Source organism: Culex quinquefasciatus, chromosome 1 (assembly GCF_015732765.1).
Source record: "Culex quinquefasciatus strain JHB chromosome 1, VPISU_Cqui_1.0_pri_paternal, whole genome shotgun sequence".
NCBI lineage: Eukaryota > Metazoa > Arthropoda > Insecta > Diptera > Culicidae > Culex > Culex quinquefasciatus.
This window is the reverse complement of record NC_051861.1, coordinates 36,937,775-36,960,286: the sequence shown is the minus strand read 5'-3', so window position 1 is coordinate 36,960,286 and position 22,512 is coordinate 36,937,775. Positions and strand designations below refer to the sequence as shown.

The following is a 22,512-nucleotide window of genomic DNA, read 5'->3' as shown; positions in this document are numbered from 1 at the left end:
CAGGGCCTGTAAATTGTTTTAACCCTTACCATACAGAAAAAAATCGCGATTTCAAAATCCAGATTTTTTTTAATAGGTCCTATACACATATGGAAGACAATAGCTTATTGGACCTTTTCAAAAAAAAAAAACTCAAGAAATGAAATGGGTCAATCGTCTACCGTAGTCGTTGAGGGAAAAAAAAACGCCGCAATACCCGTTCTTGAAAAAATGGCTTTAGAGCCCTATTACATGTTCGGGATGAAGAGTCTGTAGCATTTGTCTGTAAATTTTCCATGGTACAGACTTCTCTGACAGCTGCTCCTATGTGTATAACAGTATACCAGATCACCGACAGCCAAAACGTCAGAAGTTTAATTTTGCGGCCACGAAAACACCTCAAAAAGTAAGGTGGGTGATTGCGAAATTTTAAATCATTTGGAAAAAAACCTATTAAATAATTTTGTTTTCCCATTTTCAGTTCCCGAACATGAACGTGGCAATCTTGTCCATCACCATGGTGCTGGGAATGATCGACATACTGACAAGGTGTTGCTGTGTGCCGGACTCAGCCCGGGAGCGGAAAGCAGGAGGTTTGCCCGGCAAGTGCCGCATCGACATCGACGGGTACCTCATCGAGATCGTCATCTGTCTGATGAACGGCAACCGCACAAATTCCGTTGCCTCCAGAACCTGGCGTAGGAGTTTAAATAGTGCCATTAAAGCTTCACTAGTTTTGCTGGTGCACGATAAGGTAAATTACGGTTGGATTTGGATGAGCTGTTTTTTAATTTATTTTTCGTTTTAGAATGTTTACAATTGTGCCACCAAAATAAGACCGGCCACGGATCGACCAAGGCAGTGCTGCTTACGGGAGAATTGCTGAGGCTGGTGGACCTGTCCTTCGAACAGCCAGGGAAACGTAAGTAATTCGCGCACAACTTTCGTCGTCATTACACAAAAGTGCATTGACCTGATATTCTGGGGTCTATTATGCGTCCCAACATGGATCATCTAGCGGTGAAATCGCCCTCAACTCGTTTGACCAAATGGACAAATCTTCCCTCGGACAAGCGCCGAAAACAAGTTTACCACTTCACCCAAATTAAGACGACACCCGTGACGGACTAGATCAACGACGGAAACTGGTTTCAGGAACGGCTGCGGTTTTAATGCAGAGGTCACCGTCGTGCGCTACCAGGAGGAAAGCTGTCTAAGCGAGGACCTCATCGGACTGGATCTGTTCACCGGCTAGCCGATGGAATAATTCGATCAACTCGATCAAGGGTCAACAGATGACGATGGGAAAACAAATCGTGAATACTCATTCTTGGAATTATGAATATGAATTGTCATTTTTAGCCAAAGATTCTTCACCTCGTTGAATTTAGAGTTCGATATACATTTCAAAATATTTGAATGTGTATGCTGCCCGCAGTACCGCATAAAACCAAATATTATGAAATTTACATCGGATTCTAAATTCAACGAGGAAAATTTTTTTTTGCTTTGGTAAATTTACATCGATTTCATCGGAAAATTACATGTTTTCAAATCCCTTTTTGTACCGCACGTTTAAATCGGATGGCATGTAAATTTCCAATGAATTTGATGTAAATTTGCATCATTAATGACGTGCACTTTTGGTACATCATAAATGATGTAAATTTACCCGATTTTTTTTTTCTGTGTAACAGAATCGAATAGCAACACTTTTCAAAATAAATGCTGAAAAGTTCTACTTTTCAGCACTCAAATGGGTGCTGAAAAGTTGAACTTTTCAGCACTTGTTTCGAAAAGTAACACTTTTCAAATTTTTTTTGATTTAAACGATTTATTGACAAAATACATGAAAATTTGACATAGAATTTCACTCAGTGTGTGTTTTTTGGAATTGCAAAAAATGTTGTATGGAACTCGTAGCAAAACTTGATTTTTCAGCACTCTTCGTATTTATCCAACTCGGTGAACCTCGTTGGATAAATGAACGACTCGTGCTGAAAAAATCCTCTTTTTGCAACTTGTTGCATAAACTACTATTTTGTTATGCTCTTAGAAGTGTGATTTTGGGATTTGGGATTGCATTTGTTTAAACATTCTATCAATCAAAATTGAGAATTCAACAAAAGGAGTACAAAAGTGCATGGAGTAGAGAAGTACCAGGCGTCTCCTTTGAAAATTAAGATTTTGGAGGAGAAGCATGGTACTTGAGGAATGTTCAATCAGTTTAAAAAGTCACAAAAAATATACTTACGAAAGGCACTTTTCGATTCCTCGTACGCCTTAAAGCTAAAGAAGGCCGTACGGGTGTCGGTCGGTATACGGAAGTGTAGTATCGAGACGTCCTTGTAGGCCGTATACTTGAGCAACGTGTTGGAGGGCAATCGTTCCAGTGGGATCTGGCCACCGAGATCGGCCCCAACACAAGTCCCGGGGGCCACCGTTGTTGACCCCGGCAGTGTTACCACCACCGGTGGCGTCGAAGAACTGGTTACCGGAGAATCTTCATCACTCCGACTACTACTACCGCTGCTGCTGCTGCTATCGTTGTCAATGTGTAACTTGAGGCTGGCAACACTGCTGCCACTGGCCGGCACCGGCTTTGCCGGCAGAATCGAGTTGCAATTTGTTTGATTTATTTCGACAATTATTAAAAACAGAGCACCAACTATCAGAGCTTTACTGCTGTGCGAGCAGCTTCTGGAACACATCGCCGGGTATTGATTGGATCCGGAACGTCGTCGGATACACCGGTAGCACACCACTGACAACGGCACAGTTTCACACACACATAGCCACACCCAAGCTGACCAGGAACTGTCGAGGGATCACTTTTCAGGGGGTTGAGGCACTTTCACTGCCTACCCTCAACACTCGGAACTGCACTGCAGGATCCTAAATACGGACCACCAACACACTCTCGACGCTGAGTATGTGTGCAGCACGTGTGTACGTGTGTACGGTGCCGATCGAACAGGACCAAATTTATGCATTTAATAACGGGAGGGTCCGGGTTTTGGTTTTGAGTCCTCAGCTTCTAGCTTTTAGGTTGAATCGAGGGGTTTTTTTGCAGGCCCTTACCGGTTACCAAGGATTTACTGGAATCTGCAGTGTGCACTCAACTCTGGAAAGAGAACGAGAGAGAGAGAGAGAGAGAAAAAATGAAATGGATTAGAAAAAAAGTGGGGCCCAGGTTCATCAATTATTTGCTATTAAAGTGTAATCTCGGGTCCGTATCGAGCCGTATGGAAAGAGTTGGGTTGGATTTTTCGATGCCATGGCAGTAAGTCGGAGCATTTTTCGAAAAGCAATATGGCTTTGGGATTTACTTTGTTTAATAGAGAGGATTCAAATAGATGGTAGAGTAAACTCGGTATGTTTGATTAAGATTTGTTGGATTTGGAATCTGGAATAATTTCCATTTATTATGAATACGTCATATTTTAATGAAGCTGACCGGCTCTAATTTTGTCGCACCTTTCGAAAGTCGCGTTTATCGGACTCATCACAAAGAGCCCTCACAAACGATGCACTTCCGTGACTTACGAAATTTAAATCGACCAAAATGGTCGATAGACTTGATGTGACAAGTCGCATTGAGTATCTGGACGAAATTTGCTGGAATTTATCTTTTCATTGAATCTAAAGAAAATCCATGTAAGTGTTCATAAATTTGGATAGGGTGAACAGATTTTCCAAAATAATCACTCACTGAAGTTTTTTTTTTAATTATCCAACGATTTTTAAAATAACTTTGAAATGATTTATTGAAACTTAAAACAATTCAATTGGTACCGTACAGACAGTTTCATTGGTTTCCAGCAATCCATTTCCCAGAATTTAAATCCTCAGGATTTCTTTTTCTGGAATAGCCCATCCCTAGATTTCACGATTAATAAGAATTCAATTTTCCAGAATGGACCATTTCCCGGAAATGTTTTTTGTGGTTATTTTCACAAAACGACGAGTTAATTTTTACGAGGATAAATAATAACAAATTTCAAATTTAAATCAATTAAACTTTTTGAATTTGCAAATTTAAAATCTTTGAATCATCAAATCTACAAAGGCGTCATCCATAAAGTATGTCACGCTAAAATCTGCCAAAATTAACCCCCCTCCTCCCTATGTAACACTTTGTCACGCTGGTGCCAACCCCTCTCGAAAAATACGTCACATTTTGTCAGACCCCCGCAACACCATCTTGATTCATTGGATAATTATTACATGATTTATAAATATGATATATTTTTTTTAAAATTCGGTGTTCAATCGAGTATGTTTTCAATTTTTACAGGTTTAAGGATGCATTTTTATTTTGTTAAAAGTTGTAGTGATAAAAATCACAATTTTTTTTTAATGAAAATATTAAATCCATCCTCAAACACTCTGTTTCTTAAAGCCTTGTATCGTGTTTGATTTATGAGTAAAGTTTATCAAACATTGAACTTATTTTAGATATATTATTAGACTGTATTTTCAGTTTTCAAGGTATAGTCTAGCGTGACGTCACGTTCTAAATACTCCCCTCCCTCCCTTGTCACAATTTGTCACGCTTGTGATAACCCTCCCTCCCCCTTAGACAACATGAGGTACTTTATGGATGATGCCAAATCTTCAAATCTTCAAATCTTCAAATCTTCAAATCTTCAAATCTTCAAATCTTTAAATCTTCAAATCTTCAAATCTTCAAATCTTCAAATCTTTAAATCTTCAAATCATCAAATCTTCAAATCTTCAAATCTTCAAATCTTCAAATCTTCAAATCTTCAAATCTTCAAATCTTCAAATCTTCAAATCTTCAAATCTTCAAATCTTCAAATCTTCAAATCTTCAAATCTTTAAATCTTCAAATCTTCAAATCTTCAAATCTTCAAATCTTTAAATCTTCAAATCATCAAATCTTCAAATCTTCAAATCTTCAAATCTTCAAATCTTCAAATCTTCAAATCTTCAAATCTTCAAATCTTTAAATCTTCAAATCTTCAAATCTTCAAATCTTTAAATCTTCAAATCTTCAAATCTTCAAATCTTCAAATCTTCAAATCTTCAAATCTTCAAATCTTCAAATCATCAAATCTTCAAATCTTCAAATCTTCAAATCTTCAAATCTTCAAATCTTCAAATCTTCAAATCTTCAAATCTTCAAATCTTCAAATCTTCAAATCTTCAAATCTTCAAATCTTCAAATCTTCAAATCTTCAAATCTTCAAATCTTCAAATCTTCAAATCTTCAAATCTTCAAATCTTCAAATCTTCAAATCTTCAAATCTTCAAATCTTCAAATCTTCAAATCTTCAAATCTTCAAATCTTCAAATCTTCAAATCTTCAAATCTTCAAATCTTTAATATAGTAAATCTTTTAGTTAAAGGACTGAGAAAATCTTCCAAGAAAGACCAAATTTATAGAATATGTACTTTTGTAATCTTCTATGATCAAATAAAATATTTTGCATCATTCGTTCGGGCAAAGCGGTCTCCAGCAATTTCAGCGGCTGAATATACAAAAATACTTTTAAAATATAAAAACATGGTATCATTAGAACGGATTTCGTTTACTGATTTGGTGTCTTCGGCAAAGTAGCAGGTATTGTAGGAATTGTAGGCATTTGTTTTGATCGGTATTTCTGTAAAGTGATTGTAAATTTGAAGTTTATCTACATTTAAAAATATAGTCAAAAATTGTCTGGACAAATCTTTCAAAAACCATGATTTTTTTTCAGAAAATTGGCAGCACTGCCGAATTAATTTTGATCAACTTGGGGAGCGTTTTTCATTACGTAACGCAAAATTTCGATTTTTGACCCCCCTCCCCCCCCTTGTCGTAACAAATCGTAACAGATGAGCGATCCCCCTACCCCCCCCCCCCTGTTACGCGTAACGCAAGGTCTTTTGCAATTTTTATGAATTCTTGTATGATAATGTTGCGTTACGTAACACAATTTTTCAACACCCCCTCTCCCAATTTCCGTAACATTTCGTAACAGGCACCGACGCCCCCTTCCCCCCCCTAACTGCGTTACGTAATAAAAGAACGCTTCCTTGTGCCATGGTTCAAATTATTTTGCACTATTTAACGGATTTTTCTATTTTTATTTGATAAATATTTTAGAATTTTAACTTTTGGCAGCTACATTCACAGCAAAAAATCCGATGGTATAATTGCATGCAAAAGCATGTACATCACCTTCGTCAAAATAAACACTTAACTTAGCATTAGCATGTGCATTTTTTGCAAACACAAAAAAAAAATTGCAACCGAAGGGATTCAAACCCAGCGTCAACAGTAAAGGCTGGCGCCTTAACCCACTCGGCCATCAGACCGATAAAAAGCTATAAGGATAAACGCATATATGAGCTTGACTTTTCGGTCAAGTAGGTTTCCCATACTGATGGGCTACTTATTTCAGGGTGTAAAATCACATAAAATTGCATAAAATAATGCAATATTTATTTTGCACCCAGACCTTTTACACGCAGCTGGATTACTACTTTTTTAGCTGTGTTTTTAATACACCTACAAAAATGAAATCAAAAGAAATAAAAATTACTGTTGTATCTTATCAAAGAATTTCACATATATTCAAATACATTATGAGCTTTATAAAATATTAACTTGCGATTAAGTTATTCAATCTCCCTGAAACCAGTCCAACCGATTCGACACTATCCGTCTTAAGCCCTTCCGACGCGCGATGTGATAAAGCAGCTGGCCCGCCAAAGTTTTCCAATTTACGCCTGAAGAACGGCTTCATTCCATTCCCCTTCCTTCCTTGGAAAATTGAGAAAGTCGTCAGAATCCTCGCGCCTTCGGGGGAAAACTTTTATTGCTCTATGGTTTTGCGCTGCGCTGCTTGCGAAATCCTTTGAGTGGCGCTGAAATCTCAAGCTCTTCCGGTTTTTTTGAAGTCATTTTTTTCCGTGCTCATTTTACTCTCTTCCTCGGGATCCATTAAAGCGCCGTCCCACCAACTAGGGATGGATTTATGCACGCAGCAAGGAGGACCTTAACGAGGGAGGTCGGGGTGAATTAATTAAGATAATAAGCCGGTTGACTCGATACTGCTCGAGTCCGCGGGCGGCTCTAGACGCTCCAGAAAGTTTTCCCCTTTTTTCCAAGTTCTTTCCACTTTTTTTGCCTACAGAACTGTCGAAACAGGACAAAGTTTTGCATTGCCGGCTGGAGATAGAGTCCATTAAAGTGTTCGAGTGTTGTCCTTTTATTGAAATTGGGGTTTCGTTTCTTTTTTTGTCTTTCTCTTGTTTTCACTTGGATTTGTCCCTTTCAAATGGCGTCATTATTTTCACATAGATTTGAATCGTGCATACTAATGCAAAGTTTAGGATAAACGATTGTGATTTCCAGGTATAGAATGTCTAATATATTCTTAAAAAGCTTAAAATTTAATATATTTGTTAAATGGCTCGGTCATAACGAATAAATAAATTATTTGTTAGAATATAGTTTCCTCGGCCAACACGGAGAGAAATGATGGTAATATTACATCAGAAACTGGTAAATTTTCATCAGGTTCAGAATTTTACTAAAAAGATGTAATAAAGATGTAATATTCCAACCCATTTGTAAACCTTCCAAAATTTAACTGCGAAGCTTAATAATTGATATTTACCTGAATTCAACCCCCTGTAATTGGATATTTTAGTAATCACAATGCCTTGGATACGTTGTCATTCCACCATTTCAATCTTTAAAATCCTTCCTGCTAATTAAAACATTTATCCAAACGCAAACATTTCGATAACATCTCACATTTCTTCTCCCAAAGTACATGCAAATGTTCCGACCTAACCTAACTCTCTCAATCTGTATCTGGCCAGGCAAAAACGTCCATTGTTTTCCCACCCGCGTCATGTTTTATGCTTTCAGCTTTGGCTTTTAAATAAATCAAGACCCTTCACCAGGTGACCTACATTTCCTCCTCTCCTAACCTACCCCTACAAATCCCATCTTCAGGCTACCCCAAACCTCCCCTTTTAGACAGTGTTATTTTATACTCTTCCTCTGTGGTGAAGTGAAAAAAAAGATAACCACATTTTCCGAACCCCTCTCTCCCCTTCACCAACGACACCCACGTGGCTTTTGCCAACTTTTCTCCAATCCTGAGGCAATCGTCTCCCGGGAGGACGTTCGAGGCTTTACACCTGAACTCTTTGCGTTGGCTGTGGTTTTCCCCACTCCCACTTGACTTGGAGATGATGCACCTTCCCCAACAAAAACAACAACTCTTCTCGGAGTCGTCCCTTAAGAATAGAGTATCATCACAGCCTTGTTTTCATTATTACCTTGCGTTTTACCCACTTTCCCCTCCCTCTATCCACACCTTTTTACCGTCTTTTGTTCATCTCTGGTGTGCATTTCCACCGTGGTGAAGTTTCTTGGATTTTTTTTTGTTCTTTTGCTAAAAGTTTACAGTATTTTCCTTGCAGATTTACACCACGCTTTGTTTTGCAGTTTCTTCGGCGCCAGGAAACCGCAATGCGCCCTTTTTGGCGGAAAAATCCATCTTGCCTTGGTTGTCACTTTTCCATAACTTTTTGAGGGCGGCCCGTCAAAAGTGATGTCGACTGATGGAAGGAAGGGATTTAAGGTTGACTTACCCTCAAAATTTGCCTTACAATGAAGTGCCGCATATCGTGAAGAAAACAATATATATCTTATATACAAACTTGACACACCCAACGCAACACCAATGCAAGCATACATCGGAGCCTTTGGTACCGTATGTCCACGTATCCTTCCTCCTCTAGACATTCTGTGAAATGTTTTCTGTTCATAGAAACCTCTCTGCGGTTAATACAATGCAGTAGGGCTGCCCACTTAATTTTTTGTTGTTCAATTTCGGGTGCTCTCAGATGTTAAATGTACTAATACTAATTATCAAATTTTATTCTTTCAACTCAGTATCCTCGTCTACATTCTCAATAAAAAAATGAGATTTCTTAAAAAAAAGTCTACAGGATTCATGAACAAGGTTGTAAACGATCAAATTATCGAGGTTCGATAACGATCTTTTGAAGGAATTTTTTGATAGATTTTGTGTCTTCGGCAAAGTTGTAGGTATGGATAAGGACTACACTGAAAAAAAAGTTCAAGGTGGTATGTCAGAGACATAACCGAAAGACATAGGACCAAACAATTTGAATGTGTTGTTGGATTGCTAGTGAAATCTGGAACAAGATTATTTTATTTTGTTTCATTCTCCCAAGGTGAACCTTCTTTGAGGGCACCGGTCACTCCAGGTTGTGGCCACTACTGTCGAAATGGCCAATATTATGTTCAGTATCAAAAAGCATGAATTTTGATACCCATATTGCCACAACTCGTATAGTTCTGTAAATGTCCCCCCAGGCCCCGGGGGAACCTTCTTCGAGGGCACCGGCCACTCCAGGTTTTTTCCACCACCAATTCGACATTTTTCATGAGAACCGCCGTATCATAGTGACTTCAACGCGGTCCGCTTCGCTCGAATTTCCTCCTTCTGGTTGCTGGTTCTCTTCTTCTCTTGGCCGCTGCTGCTGCTGCTGCTCCGCGCCGGCCCGACGTGCACAGTTCGAGTGCTCGTTTCAAAGTGACTTGCTTTTGCGAAATTTTCTGCTTAAATAGCGGCACAGCCGGAGAACGGCACAAAAGGGGCGCGGTCTCGAATGCATACGCTCGCTCTGATTGGTCATCTGTCCGATTTGTACTGAAAAATTACTCATTTTGATTGCATGTTTTTAGTGCTTTAACTATGTTTAGTCAGACTATCTATGTAGTTAAACAATAGCTGAAATCTTCCTCTTTCGATTGGTGGTCCAACCATCTGGATTGATTCACAGGGAAAAAAGATATAAACGTTGAAAATGTCCCCTTTTTTAACGCTTAAAAGTGACGCTTTGGATCGAATTTCTGAACTGGCCCCCCAATATAGTAAGTAGAGACATAGTCCTATGTCAAAATGATACAAGTTAAAAAAATTTTTGGTGACTTTTAATTTCACTTTTAGTCACTAAAACTTGATTTGCAAAAAAAAAAAAATCTAAAATGTGTAAACAATCTTTGACCGAGTTATGAATTTTTGAATCAACACTGATTTTTTTCATAAAATCGAAATATTGGTCGCAAAAATATTTCAACTTCTTTTTTAATAGCCATTTTTAGTTAACATTTTTGAAAAAAGTCGCAGTTATTCATTTTTTTTTTAATTTATGCACATGTTTGCCCACTATACAAAAAAAAAAAAAAAGATTTAAAAATAAGAAAATTGATGTTTTCTAAGTCTCACGCAAACAACCCATCACTTTCTTATGTCGACATCTCAGCAACTCGATGCTTGTGTGCTCTCTTATACTAACTGACATTTTGGTGGTTACGAGAAAATCGATTTTTTAACTTTGAATTACTGTTTCTGGGAAACTATGCGACAAACAATTGTCCTAATAATTTTAAAGTATGCTCCTGACATAATTTAAAAACATGGTAAAATATGAAAACTTTTGAAATGCAAAAAAATTGGCAGAGAAATTACGAAAAAAAATCATGCTTGCAATTAGCACAAGTGTGTCTTGAACAGTGATTTGTATGAGTTAGCACAAACGTGCACAGGGCGAATTTTGCAGTTGAGCTAAAATGCTTCTTCGATGGCAGAGTCGTGTATACTTCCAACGTGGCACTTGGTACAAAAGTGCGTAGAGTCATTTTATTGTAAAAATAGTAGTTATTTGTTGTTTCAATGTTTTTGCGCAGTAACTTTGAATTGTTGCTAGCTTGGGAACATTTTTCTCAACAATACTTTTTTAATAGACTTGTTTATCAATGAATTTATTGTGAAAATTGCAATTTATGAGAGCAACTACCGTTAAAACTTGATTTTTATGAAGAAAAACTTAGTGAAGTGTGAGGATTCATAAATATAAGTATGATAATCCATGAAATAGCTTCGATAAGACCAACTATGACGAAAACCGAATAGTTCTACGCTTACAAACAGAAGAAAATGATTTTGTAAAAACTTTGAGCTAGTTTATTTTATTTCCATCATGTCATACGACCTTTTAAGAAATGCAAGATATCCAGGACACAAACCATAGAACTGTTATGGTAGATTGCAGTTAGAACAAGTGTGTCTCTTGCAATGAATTCTTAGTTTGTATCGGATAGAACAAAAGTGCTCCAACAAAAATCAATACTTAGTCTTTGAAAATGGACAACCCCTACAGTTGTGCTAGGTGTGCACAACTACGTGAATGATGTTGTTACGTGTTTTTTTGGTTTGGACGGTCCCTGCAGTTGTGCTAAGTTTGCACAACTTCTTGAAGGATGTTTGAGTTGGATATTTGGGTTAGGTTTAGTGTGCCGTTGGATAGTGGATGTTGTTGTTACGTAGTTTTTTTGATTGGACGACCCCTGTAGTTGTGCTAAGTGTGCACAACTACTTAAAATTGATTTAAATTGGATTTTTGAGTTAGGCTAACTGTGATATTGATTAGTGGCTGATTTTGTTACGTAGTTTTTTTTTGGATTGAACGACCCCTGCAGTTGTGCTAAATGTGCACAACAAGAGTTCCCAAATGAACCGGTTAGGCTAGGTTCACCTATTGCTTCGGCTTAAACCTCCCTTTGTGGTTCAATCCTGGTTCAGTGAACCATAAACCATTCGTTACACCGCAACATTCGTTACACCGTAGTATGGATACACCGTAATATTCTTTACAACGCATCATTCGTTACACCGTAACATTCGTTACACCGTAACATTCGTTACACCGTAAAATTCGTTACACCGTAACATTCGTTACACCGTAACATTCGTTATACCGTATCATTCGTTACACCATAACATTCATTACACCGTATCATTCGTTACACCGTAACATTCACTACATCGTATCATTCGTTACACCGTAACATTCGTTACACCGTAACATTCGTTACACCGTAACATTCGTCACACCGCATCATTCGTTACACCGTAACATTCGTTACACCGTAACATTCGTCACACCATAACATTCGTTACACCGTAACATTCGTTACACCGTAACATTCGTTACACCGTAACATTCGTTACACCGTAACATTCGTTACACCGTAACATTCGTTACACCGTAACATTCGTTACACTGTAACATTCGTTACACCGTAACATTCGTTACACCGTAACATTCGTTACACCGCAGTATGGTTACACCGTAGTATGGTTACACCGTAAAATTGTTATACCGCAACATTCGTTGCATCGTAGCATTTTTTACACCGTGACATTCGTTACACCGTAATACACCGCAATTAAAGCATTTGTTAAGTCGTTGTGCACACTTAGCACAACTGCAGGGGTCATCCATTAAAACTACGTAACAATAAAATCCACTAATAATTCTCACACTTAGCCTAACCCAAATATCCTATTTAAAACATTGTTAAGTCGTTGTGCACACTTAGAACAACTGCAGGGTCATCCAATCCAAAAACTACGTAACAATAACATCCACCTACCAATGTCATACTTAGGGTCATCCAATTTAAAAAAACTCTGCCGCTAAATAACTGTTTGACACACTTCGTCTAACTAACAACTTCTTCACGTATCCAAATGTGCACACTTGTGCTAATTGCCTTCCAAAATAGTGCTCCATAATATTGCTCAAACTAGTAAGGACACCTGGCAATTTACCATAATATTATAGTGTAATCGTATTTTTATGGATTTGCGTGTTTTCAAAAGGTCAAGTCATGATGAAAAATAAGAGAGCACATCCATGATGCGTTCGAAAATGTCAGTTAGTACAAATGGTTGCAGGGCGATATCTCCGCGTAGGAAACGAATTTTTCAGATCTCTTAGAAGCGTTTTGCAGGGAATTTAATTAGCTAAAAGATGTCATCATTAACTCATTTTGGCCCAAAAGTCAGTTAGTACATCAGAGCACAGAGGCATCGAACTAATGATCCGATTTTCAAAGTTAAAATATGAAACATTCATGAAATTTTTCGATCTTTCCGAAAACAATGTTTTATTTTTTTATCAAGACTAACATTTTAAAAGAGCCAAAAATTCAATATTACGCCCTTTTAGTTAGTCTTGATTTTTCTACATGTAGTTCATATTCATATCTACAACTTTTCCGAAGAAACCAAATCGATCAAAAAAATCCTTCAAAAGATACAGGTTTTTGAATTTTCATGCATCATTTTTGTATGGACAGCTGCCAAATTTGTATGGACAAATCAATTATGCAAAATGGCTTTTTTGTGCATACCAAAGGCATCAAAAAAGTTTCAGCTGGATGAAAAAATACAAAGGAAAGAGAATTGCTCTTATATTAGAGTTTTTTTTGTTAAAACTAATATTTTACAAAATACCGTATTTTTTTTATAAATAACTCAAAAAACTTATAATTTGCAATATGGGTATCGAACGATTTTTAATTTTGCATGCATTTTCACATAATTCCGTATTTTTTATAGTACTTTAATTTTCATAATTTTTAATATGGCTATCAAACGAACTAAGACAAATACTCTTTAACTTTGATAATGCAGGTAAAATTTCAATTCACTTGATACCCATATTGGAAATTGAAAAAAAATTAGTTCTCCAGAAAAATACGGTATTTTGTGAAAATTTGAGTTTTTAACAAAAAAACTCTAAAAAAAGTGAACAGGGATACCGAATTTCACTTCTTTTGATATTTTGTGATAACTAGAGCATTTAATTCCAAAAACACTAGAACTGTGAAAAAGCATACCAAATTTCGCTTCGTATTGCTAGTTTGATAATTTTACTATTTTCGGAAAAATACGGTTTTTTTATTATGCTTTGAAAGTTACTACATTATTAAAAAATATATTTGAAGTGAATGCATTAAAATTTTTATCATTTTATTGATGGATTAAGTCAATTTAAGGAAGATAACCCAGTCGATAATCATTATCGTTATGATTAGACGATAATATTATCGGTGATAATTCTATCGATTAACAACCTGTGCACAGTGCACAGTGGTCCAGATCGCAAAATTAAGCGGAAATGGGTTTTCCAAAAAAAGATGATGTTTTTGAGCATTGCTGTCTTCACAATAGTTGTTACAAATGGAAAGAGGCAACTTTTGATTTTGTCAATAATTAGCTTTTCAGAGGTTTTTTTGGAAATTAGTTTGTCTTCTAGAAAGTTGTTAGACTTGCCATTCCAAGCAACTTTGTTTAAAAAACCAAAATTTTTTCTCGCAGTTTACGCCATCTACCTCAAACCTTAAATATCACGAGAAAGTGCAGGCCAAATTTTAATCATCAGGTTGAAGATCTAGCACAACATAAGCTGGAAAAAATCTCATGGTTTTTTTTCTTTAAACTCGAGAAACGTAATGTTGCCTTATGAATCTGAATATTATCTCAGAGTTGAGGTAAACTGTCAAAATATTGATTTTTGGTCACTTTTTGGGTTTCTATGTAAAATTATTCTATTAAAATTACTCTTGCTAGTGCCTTAGTTAAAGAAATAATTGTTCCTAAATGGATTATGATGCAACACACAGCTGTAAGGAACTCCAAAACTCTGTTATGCACTTCAAAATAACTCATTGTATCTTGATTATTCACCAATAAAACCGAATTGAAAAAAAATATTCTACTAAAAAAGTGATGTTTGCTAAAAGCCGAAAGTAATGTCGAAAAAAAAAACACAAATAGATTAAATGACTTCCCCTATTCAAAAGGAAAATCAATAACTGTCACAATCGACCGATGATCTCATCCGGAAGCAGATAAGTAGAGAACCTGCCCTTGACAGAGGTGCACAGCTGTCTGTGATGCATTGTGAAATATAAATTTTATCGATTCAGGTATATAAATAATTTGCGTCCAGAATGATTGCTGTTGTTCGCTTCCCCACCCTCGACACAGACACACTCAGTCACACACGTTTTCCCGGTGGAAAAAACAGCAAACACCAACCAGAAGCCCACCCACCCAGAAACAATCGAATGTGCAAGGACGCGTTTGGGAGGTTTATGATTTCCTTCCAGAGAGAGAGAGAGAGAGTGAAAAATCAACTCTCGCAATCGCCAACGGTGTTGCACCTTTTCGAATGATTCGATTCTGGTGTGCCGTTTATTTATTTTTATTCTGCCCCCGCGGAAAAAAAAACACACACTGCAAGCTACCTTCCACCAGATGCAGCGCCGAAACAGCAAACCCGTCGTCGTTGGTTATTATATATTTATTTTTATGATCATTGTTATTTTTCCCTGGCGCGCATCGAAAAAGGATTCGGAAATTGCAAATTTATAACTTTCTTCCCCACACCTCCCACGGTGCGCTCTAGTCGTCCCCCGAAAACAAGTGGATTGGCTTTTGTTTCCCCCCTGCTCCAAAAATAAGCTCACACGCCAAGTCAAAACATAAAATAGCAAATATACATTCGAAACAAAATAAATGCAGATCCTGAAATTGAACCGAATTGAGCGCTGTGTTTTCCCCGAGAAATCAAATGCAACCACGCGCTTTTCCGACTTTGTGTGCACCAAAAGAGCTTGAGGAAATTGCTTTCTTGTTTGTTGGTTGGAAGAAGGTTGCTTGGAGAAAATGGGAAACTCAACATTTCGACGCTGTCGTGCTAACTTGTCGCACGTCGGTTTTTGACGTTCCAAGAAAAACGCGTTTTAATATTTGACCTTGTTTGACGCAATGTAAACAACAGCAACAATAATTTGTAGTCGGAGAATTGTACGTGTGTCAAACGCGTTCTGTCCGGAAATCTATTTGGCCAATTGTCGCACTCACATCAATTTTCAGGCTGTGTCAAGATAGCAAGACAAGATTGAAACTTCTTTCATAAGTAAAGTGACAAAAATGCACGGAGTTTTTTTTTCGGTTTTTATTGAATATCTTAGGGCTACAATCAGGGATGCCACATGATTTTTTAAAATGTCTGTGAAAAAGTCTGTGTATGTCTGTGTCTTTGTCTAAAATTCAAATAAATCAATTTACAGTCATAGAAATCTATCAAAAATTGTGTTTTTAAGCATTCGAAGACTAACGAAATAAGTTTCGATTGATATTTTAACAAAATAACAATTTAATGAAGTTTTTAAAAAGTCTTTGTACCTCAAAAAATGTCTGACACGAGCTCAAATGTCTGTGAAACACAGACAAATCTGTGTATCTGGCATCCCTGGCTACAATCGAATTTCGGGGATCTGTGAAGGTCAACAAGTGTCTTAATCCAATTTGGCCCAAAATGCACATGCGACAAGTAAGCACGACAGCGACGATTCGATTCTAGAGAGTCATAAGACACCAATTATGGTTCTTGATTGCATTTAACGATGCTTTGGTACTGCTTTTCTATTGACATGAATTACTTTACGAAAGCTTTATATTTGAAAATAAAACGGAGAAACTCTCCAGAAATCAGTTTTATTGAATTTAATTTGTTGTGGTTTTGTGATTCTATGACAAACTTGTCTGAACTTTTCGAAAAAAATTCAAGCTTGAAAGTACGAAAAATTTCAATTTATAGCATAAAACCAACTTTTTGGGGATTTTCTTTGAAAATTGTGCACTTTATTAAGATATCTGTAAAGGGGTTGATTAAAAATTACGTCCAGAGATTTTCGGGATTTAAGATCACACCCTCCCTCTTGTCGCAGCAATTTTTCTACAACTTTAACATGGGCTTTCACTAGATCAACCAATTTCCCGTTCCGGGAAAAATTTCCCGGGATAACCCGTAAAAAAATATTTCCCGTTTCCCAGGAAATTTATGAATTTCCCCGGAATTCCCTAAATTCAAGCGGGAGTAAACATTTCCTTAATTTTTTGGATCCATTTTTTAAAAAGAAAAAAAAAGATTTATTGCTGATATTGTCGCCGCGGCACTAAACCGAATTGAGCAAGTTTAACTCTCGCGACGATTTTCTGTCGCGAAATATCTGTCAAGCATGTTTAGGTGATTTTGAATCAGTGTGTTTGCTTTTTTGTTTTGACGGCTTTGGATGATGATCTTTAGATGAAATTATTGTTTAAAATCTTGGTTTTAGTTTTACTACCATTAGAACTGTTTCATTTGGGGTAATTTATGAAGTTCAGTCAGTTTCCAGCTTCAGGAAAAGACGCAGAAGGGAAAAAGCCTTGGTTAAGTTGCTGATTACCGTTGGATTTCCTCATTGTCGAGGGACCTCAATCCGGTCCGTTGTGTCCTCTCACCGGGAGAGTTTTGCCGATGCGGGATGTAGCGGGTGTCGATTGAATAAGCTCTATAGAGTCAAAATGGGAAGACCCAGCCTCCAATTTGAAAATCAGAAGCGCCGTAATTGTCCTCTCCAAGCTAGACATCATGAAATGGTCCATCCGGATGATCGAATCCACGCTCACAGAACGATTTCCGGTAGATTTTCGTGATCGATTCCGTGCTCCGTGTAAGACGCGGCGCGAGTCTTGTCGCAGCTCAACTGGCGACATTTCAGTTTGGTGCCGCGGCGAAATTTTGTTTTGGTTTCGCGTGTGACATTTGAGGTACACTCAGAAAAGAAACAACAGAAAATTGCTTCGCGAGATGAAAAACACTCGCGCTGTTATTTCGATTTATTTCAAAAACCACAATAATATTAATTTCTGGTGTACCAGTTCATCTTTTCAGCACCCATTTCAGTAAAAAAAAAATAAATCCTTTAATCTAATCTAATCTAATCTAACACAAACGCAGCCAGTCCGATGAAAGCATGCTGGAAAGTTTTGCGATTAGATTACGCCCCAAGAACTTTTCTTGTCAATATTAATAATTGCAATACATCCGAGATCACCCGAAAATGTAATACAAAAATTAAAGCGTCCAGCCCTACTGCGTTGTGTTTACCGCAGAGAGGATTCTGTGAACGGATCACATTCCACAGAATCTACAGGGGAGGAAGGATGCGTAGACATACCGTACCAAACGCTCCGGATCAGTTAGGTGTGGTGTGTTAGTGTAAATTTGGCAGATAATTATATTTTTAGGGGGAAGTGGAATTGGGCAAATGTGATTAAGGAATGGCAAAGTGAGGAAGGGGTAGGAGGGCTATTGAATTTATAGTATAATAATATAAGGGAATATAATCATTTAGCAAATAATGATGGAAAGCTCTCACCAAGAATCTGCAAATCTTAAAATCTTCGAAAGACACAGCCAGATTGTGTCCCAACCTGCAGCTCCTAAGGTCTTAGGAGCCGCCAACCCGGCCACATCAAATCAGCCAAGATTTCCTCGTCATCTGCGCGATTGAGGATCTATCCCAGGTCAGCGACGTCTTCCCGGACATGCAGCAACGCAACGCGAATCCCGGATATCTCCACCATCTCCACCTTGTCCACTGCTACTCACAAATTCGTCTAGAACTAGCCGATAAGAATTTGACGGAAATCCTCAGAAGACGAAAAAACGCGGAGCGAAAAATCAAACAAACCGGACGCGACCATAGCTTACTGCCGTAAAAAAAAATAAATCCTTTAATTTACAAAAAAAAAAACTGTCAATGAAAGGCATTAATTTTCCATTCTGTTATTTTTTATGAGGAAAAGTAGGCCGTTTCGTTGCCCCAGAAGGTCAGGAAAAGTTGACAGTTTTACAGCGGAATTTCAAAAAACTACTTTGACAATTAAGAGGTGCTCGGAAAATGCGAACATAGTTTAAAAACTTCCTCCAAATATGTGCAAACATTGAGTTGTTTGAAGTTAAAAAATCACGAGAAGTTAGATTTATAAGGAAAATCTAAAAAGCTTAATAATTTTGTTCAAGAGCTGAAACCAGTATATTATTTTTTAGGAAAATTATTTGTTATGAAAAAAATATTTCTGAATACTTTTATTCATTTGTCTAACTGGTCACAGAGGCAAGTTTTATAGAAATTTTATGTGTTGTGGAGTATGGATTCATTTTACTCACTGTCCAAAAACTTCGATGAAAAATACTTCTCAACAAAATATACCAGAGCAGTTCTCTACGGAATCGGTCTTTATTCTTTAATTTTAATTTTTGTATTTTTTAATCCGGCTGAAACTTTTTTGGTGCCTTCGGTATGCCCAAAGAAGCCATTTTGCATCATTAGTTCGTTCATATAATTTTCCATACAAATTTGGCAGCTGTCCATACAAAAATGATATGTGAAAATTCAAAAATCTGCATCTTTTGAAGGAATTTTTTGATCGATTTGGTGTCTTCGGCAAAGTTGTAGGTATGGATATGGACTACACTGAAAAATAAATGATACACAGTGAAAAAATGGTGGTGATTAATTCCACTTTTTGTCACTAAAACTTGATTTGCAAAAAAACACTATTTTATTTTTTTTATATGGTTTAGAGAACATCAAATCGTCGCCATCGTGCTAACTTGTCGTACGTGCATTTTGGGCCAAATTGAGTTAAAAACGCCATTTTGTGCAGCTCACAATGCCTCACCTTTTGACCTTCACAGATCCCCAAAATTCGATTTCAATCCTGAGATATTCAACAAAAACCGAAAAAACTCCGTGCATTTTTGTCACTTTACATATGAAAGTAGTTTCAATCTTATCGTGCTATCTTGTCACTCCATAAAAATTGATGTAAGTGCGACAAAAGGCCAAAGGGATTTCAGGCCAGGAAAGTCAGGATGCGTTTGTCGCACGTACAAGCTAGACTACCGTAAACATTTGTAATTATAACTCGGGACTCCAGCAACCAACTTCAACCAAACTTTGGGACAATGCACATAATGGTGAGCCAAACAAAACGTGTTTGTTATTGTTTTCATTGCGTGCTCTCGTTTATGATTATTCAAGGTCAAACATTAAAACGCGTTTTTCTCGGAACGTCAAAATGGCGGGTGCGTCAAGATAGCACGACGACGTCGAAATGCCAACTATTCAGAAATTTCCAGAATGGGCAAAAAATCTTTGACCGAGTTATAATTTTTTGAATCAATACAGATTTTTTCAAAAAATCCAAATATTTGTCGCAACAATTTTTCAACTTGAGTTTTCGATGTAAAATCGAATTTGCAATCAAAAAGTTCTTTAGTGAATTTTTGATAAAGTGCACCGTTTTCAAGTTAAATCCATTTTAAGGTAACTTTTTTGAAAATAATCGCAGTTTTTCATTTTTAAAATTAGTGCCCATGTTTGCCCACCTATGAAAAAAATATTTTTGAAAAGCTGAGAAAATTCTCTATATTTTGCTTTATTGAACCATTCGTTAAGCTTCGTTTTAGGCGAAGATGCAAGAAGTATCGCGCGCCTCCTTTAAAATATTTAAAAAAATTAAAGATTCAAATAAATCCAAAATTCCGAGGTAAAATATTTTTTAGGTCACGGATATTTGAAAAGGACCCCTTAAGCGTTCTTACCACGAAGATTTTTTTCGATACTTTGATTTGTAATAATAAACTTCATAAGCCTTGGCGTGATATCCATGTACGTCCTAAAAATTTCAATGGAACTTTAAAAAATAGTTTTCGTTTAAAATTGTTATTTAAAAATACAAGGTGACTATGATAGTCACTGTGCTTCTTATAAATGTCAACTTAAAATTGAGCAAATTGAATTTTTATGTTAAATCAATTATTAAAGACAGATTTCTTTTAATGATCATAAACAAAATAAAATTTTAATATTTTATCTTTTAACCAATTTAATGAAAATTTGAGGTTAAGTAAATAAATCCAAATTTACTTACCAAACTTTTCTTCTGAAAATGCCTTCAAAACTGGCGTTTTTTTATTTCTGTTTCAATAACGTCTAAAACTTGTAAAACTAGAAACTTTTTTCCGGTTTTTCCACTTAAGAGCGAGTTTTTCACCAATGCGTAACAGGTCGTATCGAGGAGCTCCGATTTGGATGAAACTTTCAGCGTTTGTTTGTCTATATATGACATGAACTCATGCCAAATATGAGCCCTCTACGACAAAGGGAAGTGGGGTAAAACGGGCTTTGAAGTTTGAGGTCGAAAAAACATAAAAAAATCTTAAAATTGCTCGCATTTCCGTAAAACTTCATCAATTCCAACTCTCTTAGATGCATTCAAAAGGTCTTTTGAAGCACTTCAAAATGTGTTATAGACATCTAGAATTGGTTTGACTTTTTCTGTTAGCTTTTGCAAATTACTGTCAAAAATGGATTTTTTAAAAACCTTAATATCTTTTTCCAACAGCCTCCAACACCCATACTCTTATAGGTCAAAAGATAGGTAATTTCATGGACTAAAAGCCTATGGTATTAACTTTTTGGCCAATCGCAGTTTTTCACATGGTTTTTTGATTTTTCTATAACAATCATTTTACAACGTTAGTTTTTGCCCTGTAGGCCGCCATAGCGGCATTTTTTGGTCTCAATTTTGTCATATTCGGAATCCTCGGACAATTTCACGTAAATTAGAAGTATTGATGTTGTAAATTTGATTGGAAAAATTGCCATTTAGAATGAATTAAATTATGTTTTGTTGGATTAGGGGTAAAACAGGTTTTCGCCTACTTGATACAGCATTTGACGTATAGATCACAGGGTAAATAAGATCTGTTTCTTTTTTCAAAAATGTTTTATTTAATTATTTTTAAAATCCTATTTACAACTCCAATACTTCTAACTAACGTGAAATTTTCCGAGGATTCCGAATATGACAAAATTGTGACCAAAAAGTGCCTCTATGGAAGCCTACAGAGCAAAAACTAACGTTGTTAAATGTTTGTTATAGAAAAATCAAAAAACCATGAGAAAAACTGCAATTGGCCAAAAAGTTAATACCATAGGCTTATAGTGCATGAAATTCCCTAACATTTAACGTATAGGAGTATGGGTGTTGGAGGCTGTTGGAAAAAGATATTAAGGTTTTAAAAAAATCCATTTTTGACAGTAATTTGCAAAAGCTAAGAGAAAAAGTCAAACCAATCCTGGATGTCTATGGCACATTTTGAAGTGCTTCAAAAGACCTTTCGAATGCATCTAAGAGAGTTGGAATTGTTGAAGTTTTACGGAAATGCGAGCAATTTAAAGATTTTTTATGTTTTTTTACCTCAAACTTCAAAGCCCGTTTAACCCTACATCCCTTTGTCGTAGAGAGCTCATATTTGGCATGAGTCCATCTCATGCATAGACAAACAAACGCTGAAAGTTTCATCCAAATCGAACACCTCGATAAGACCTCTAGAACAAACCGAGCAATATTTACAAATACTGCCTCTTAAAGAGTTTTTAAATAATCATATTTATCCAGGGGTGTGTTTGATGGGCTTGAGCTAGGTAGATGCGCATTTGGCTGAGGGCGCCTACAGTGCATATATGATTTTTAGGGCGCTGACAGTCACTAACTGATATGTGAGGCGCTTATAGTGGAAACGTATTTTTAAACTTAAAAATAAAACAAAATCCTAAAGTACCTAAACATACACATGGTTCTTGATGGTTAATAAACAAAGCGTAGATTAAATTAAAAATTAAAAAAAAATTATGGTAAATTTACCTATTTTAACAAAGTAGTACATATATAACTTAAGTTTAATTTTGGGATTAAAGATTACTATTTTTGC

At 36.6% G+C, this 22,512-nt stretch overlaps 2 protein-coding genes across 5 annotated transcripts in view; one reads left to right on the top strand and one right to left on the bottom strand.

Annotated features, from left to right (window-relative positions):
* The window catches only part of LOC6048394, a 242,647-nt gene that overhangs the window by 46,084 nt on the left and 174,051 nt on the right, over window positions 1–22,512 (bottom strand). For all 4 annotated transcript variants that reach the window (XM_038249625.1, XM_038249631.1, XM_038249638.1 and 1 more), the window contains one exon: window positions 2,234–3,103. In XM_038249625.1, coding sequence (XP_038105553.1) covers window positions 2,234–2,690 — 457 coding nt within the window. In that variant the 5' untranslated portion in view covers window positions 2,691–3,103. The remainder of the gene's footprint in view (window positions 1–2,233; window positions 3,104–22,512) is intronic.
* LOC119765554 lies at window positions 331–1,293 on the top strand. The gene is made up of 4 exons (XM_038249663.1): window positions 331–390; window positions 461–733; window positions 788–901; window positions 998–1,293. The coding sequence occupies exons 2-3, from the start codon at window positions 470–472 to the stop codon at window positions 863–865; spliced, it is 342 nt and encodes a 113-aa protein (XP_038105591.1). The 5' UTR covers window positions 331–390; window positions 461–469; the 3' UTR covers window positions 866–901; window positions 998–1,293.

Excerpts from the sequence above, each read along its gene's own strand:
- LOC119765554 (XM_038249663.1), top strand. The coding sequence starts at position 470 with ATGAACGTGGCAATCTTGTCCATCACCATGGTGCTGGGAATGATCGAC. Across the intron at positions 734-787 it reads TTTTGCTGGTGCACGATAAG|AATGTTTACAATTGTGCCAC; the intron begins GTAAATTACGGT and ends TTTTCGTTTTAG.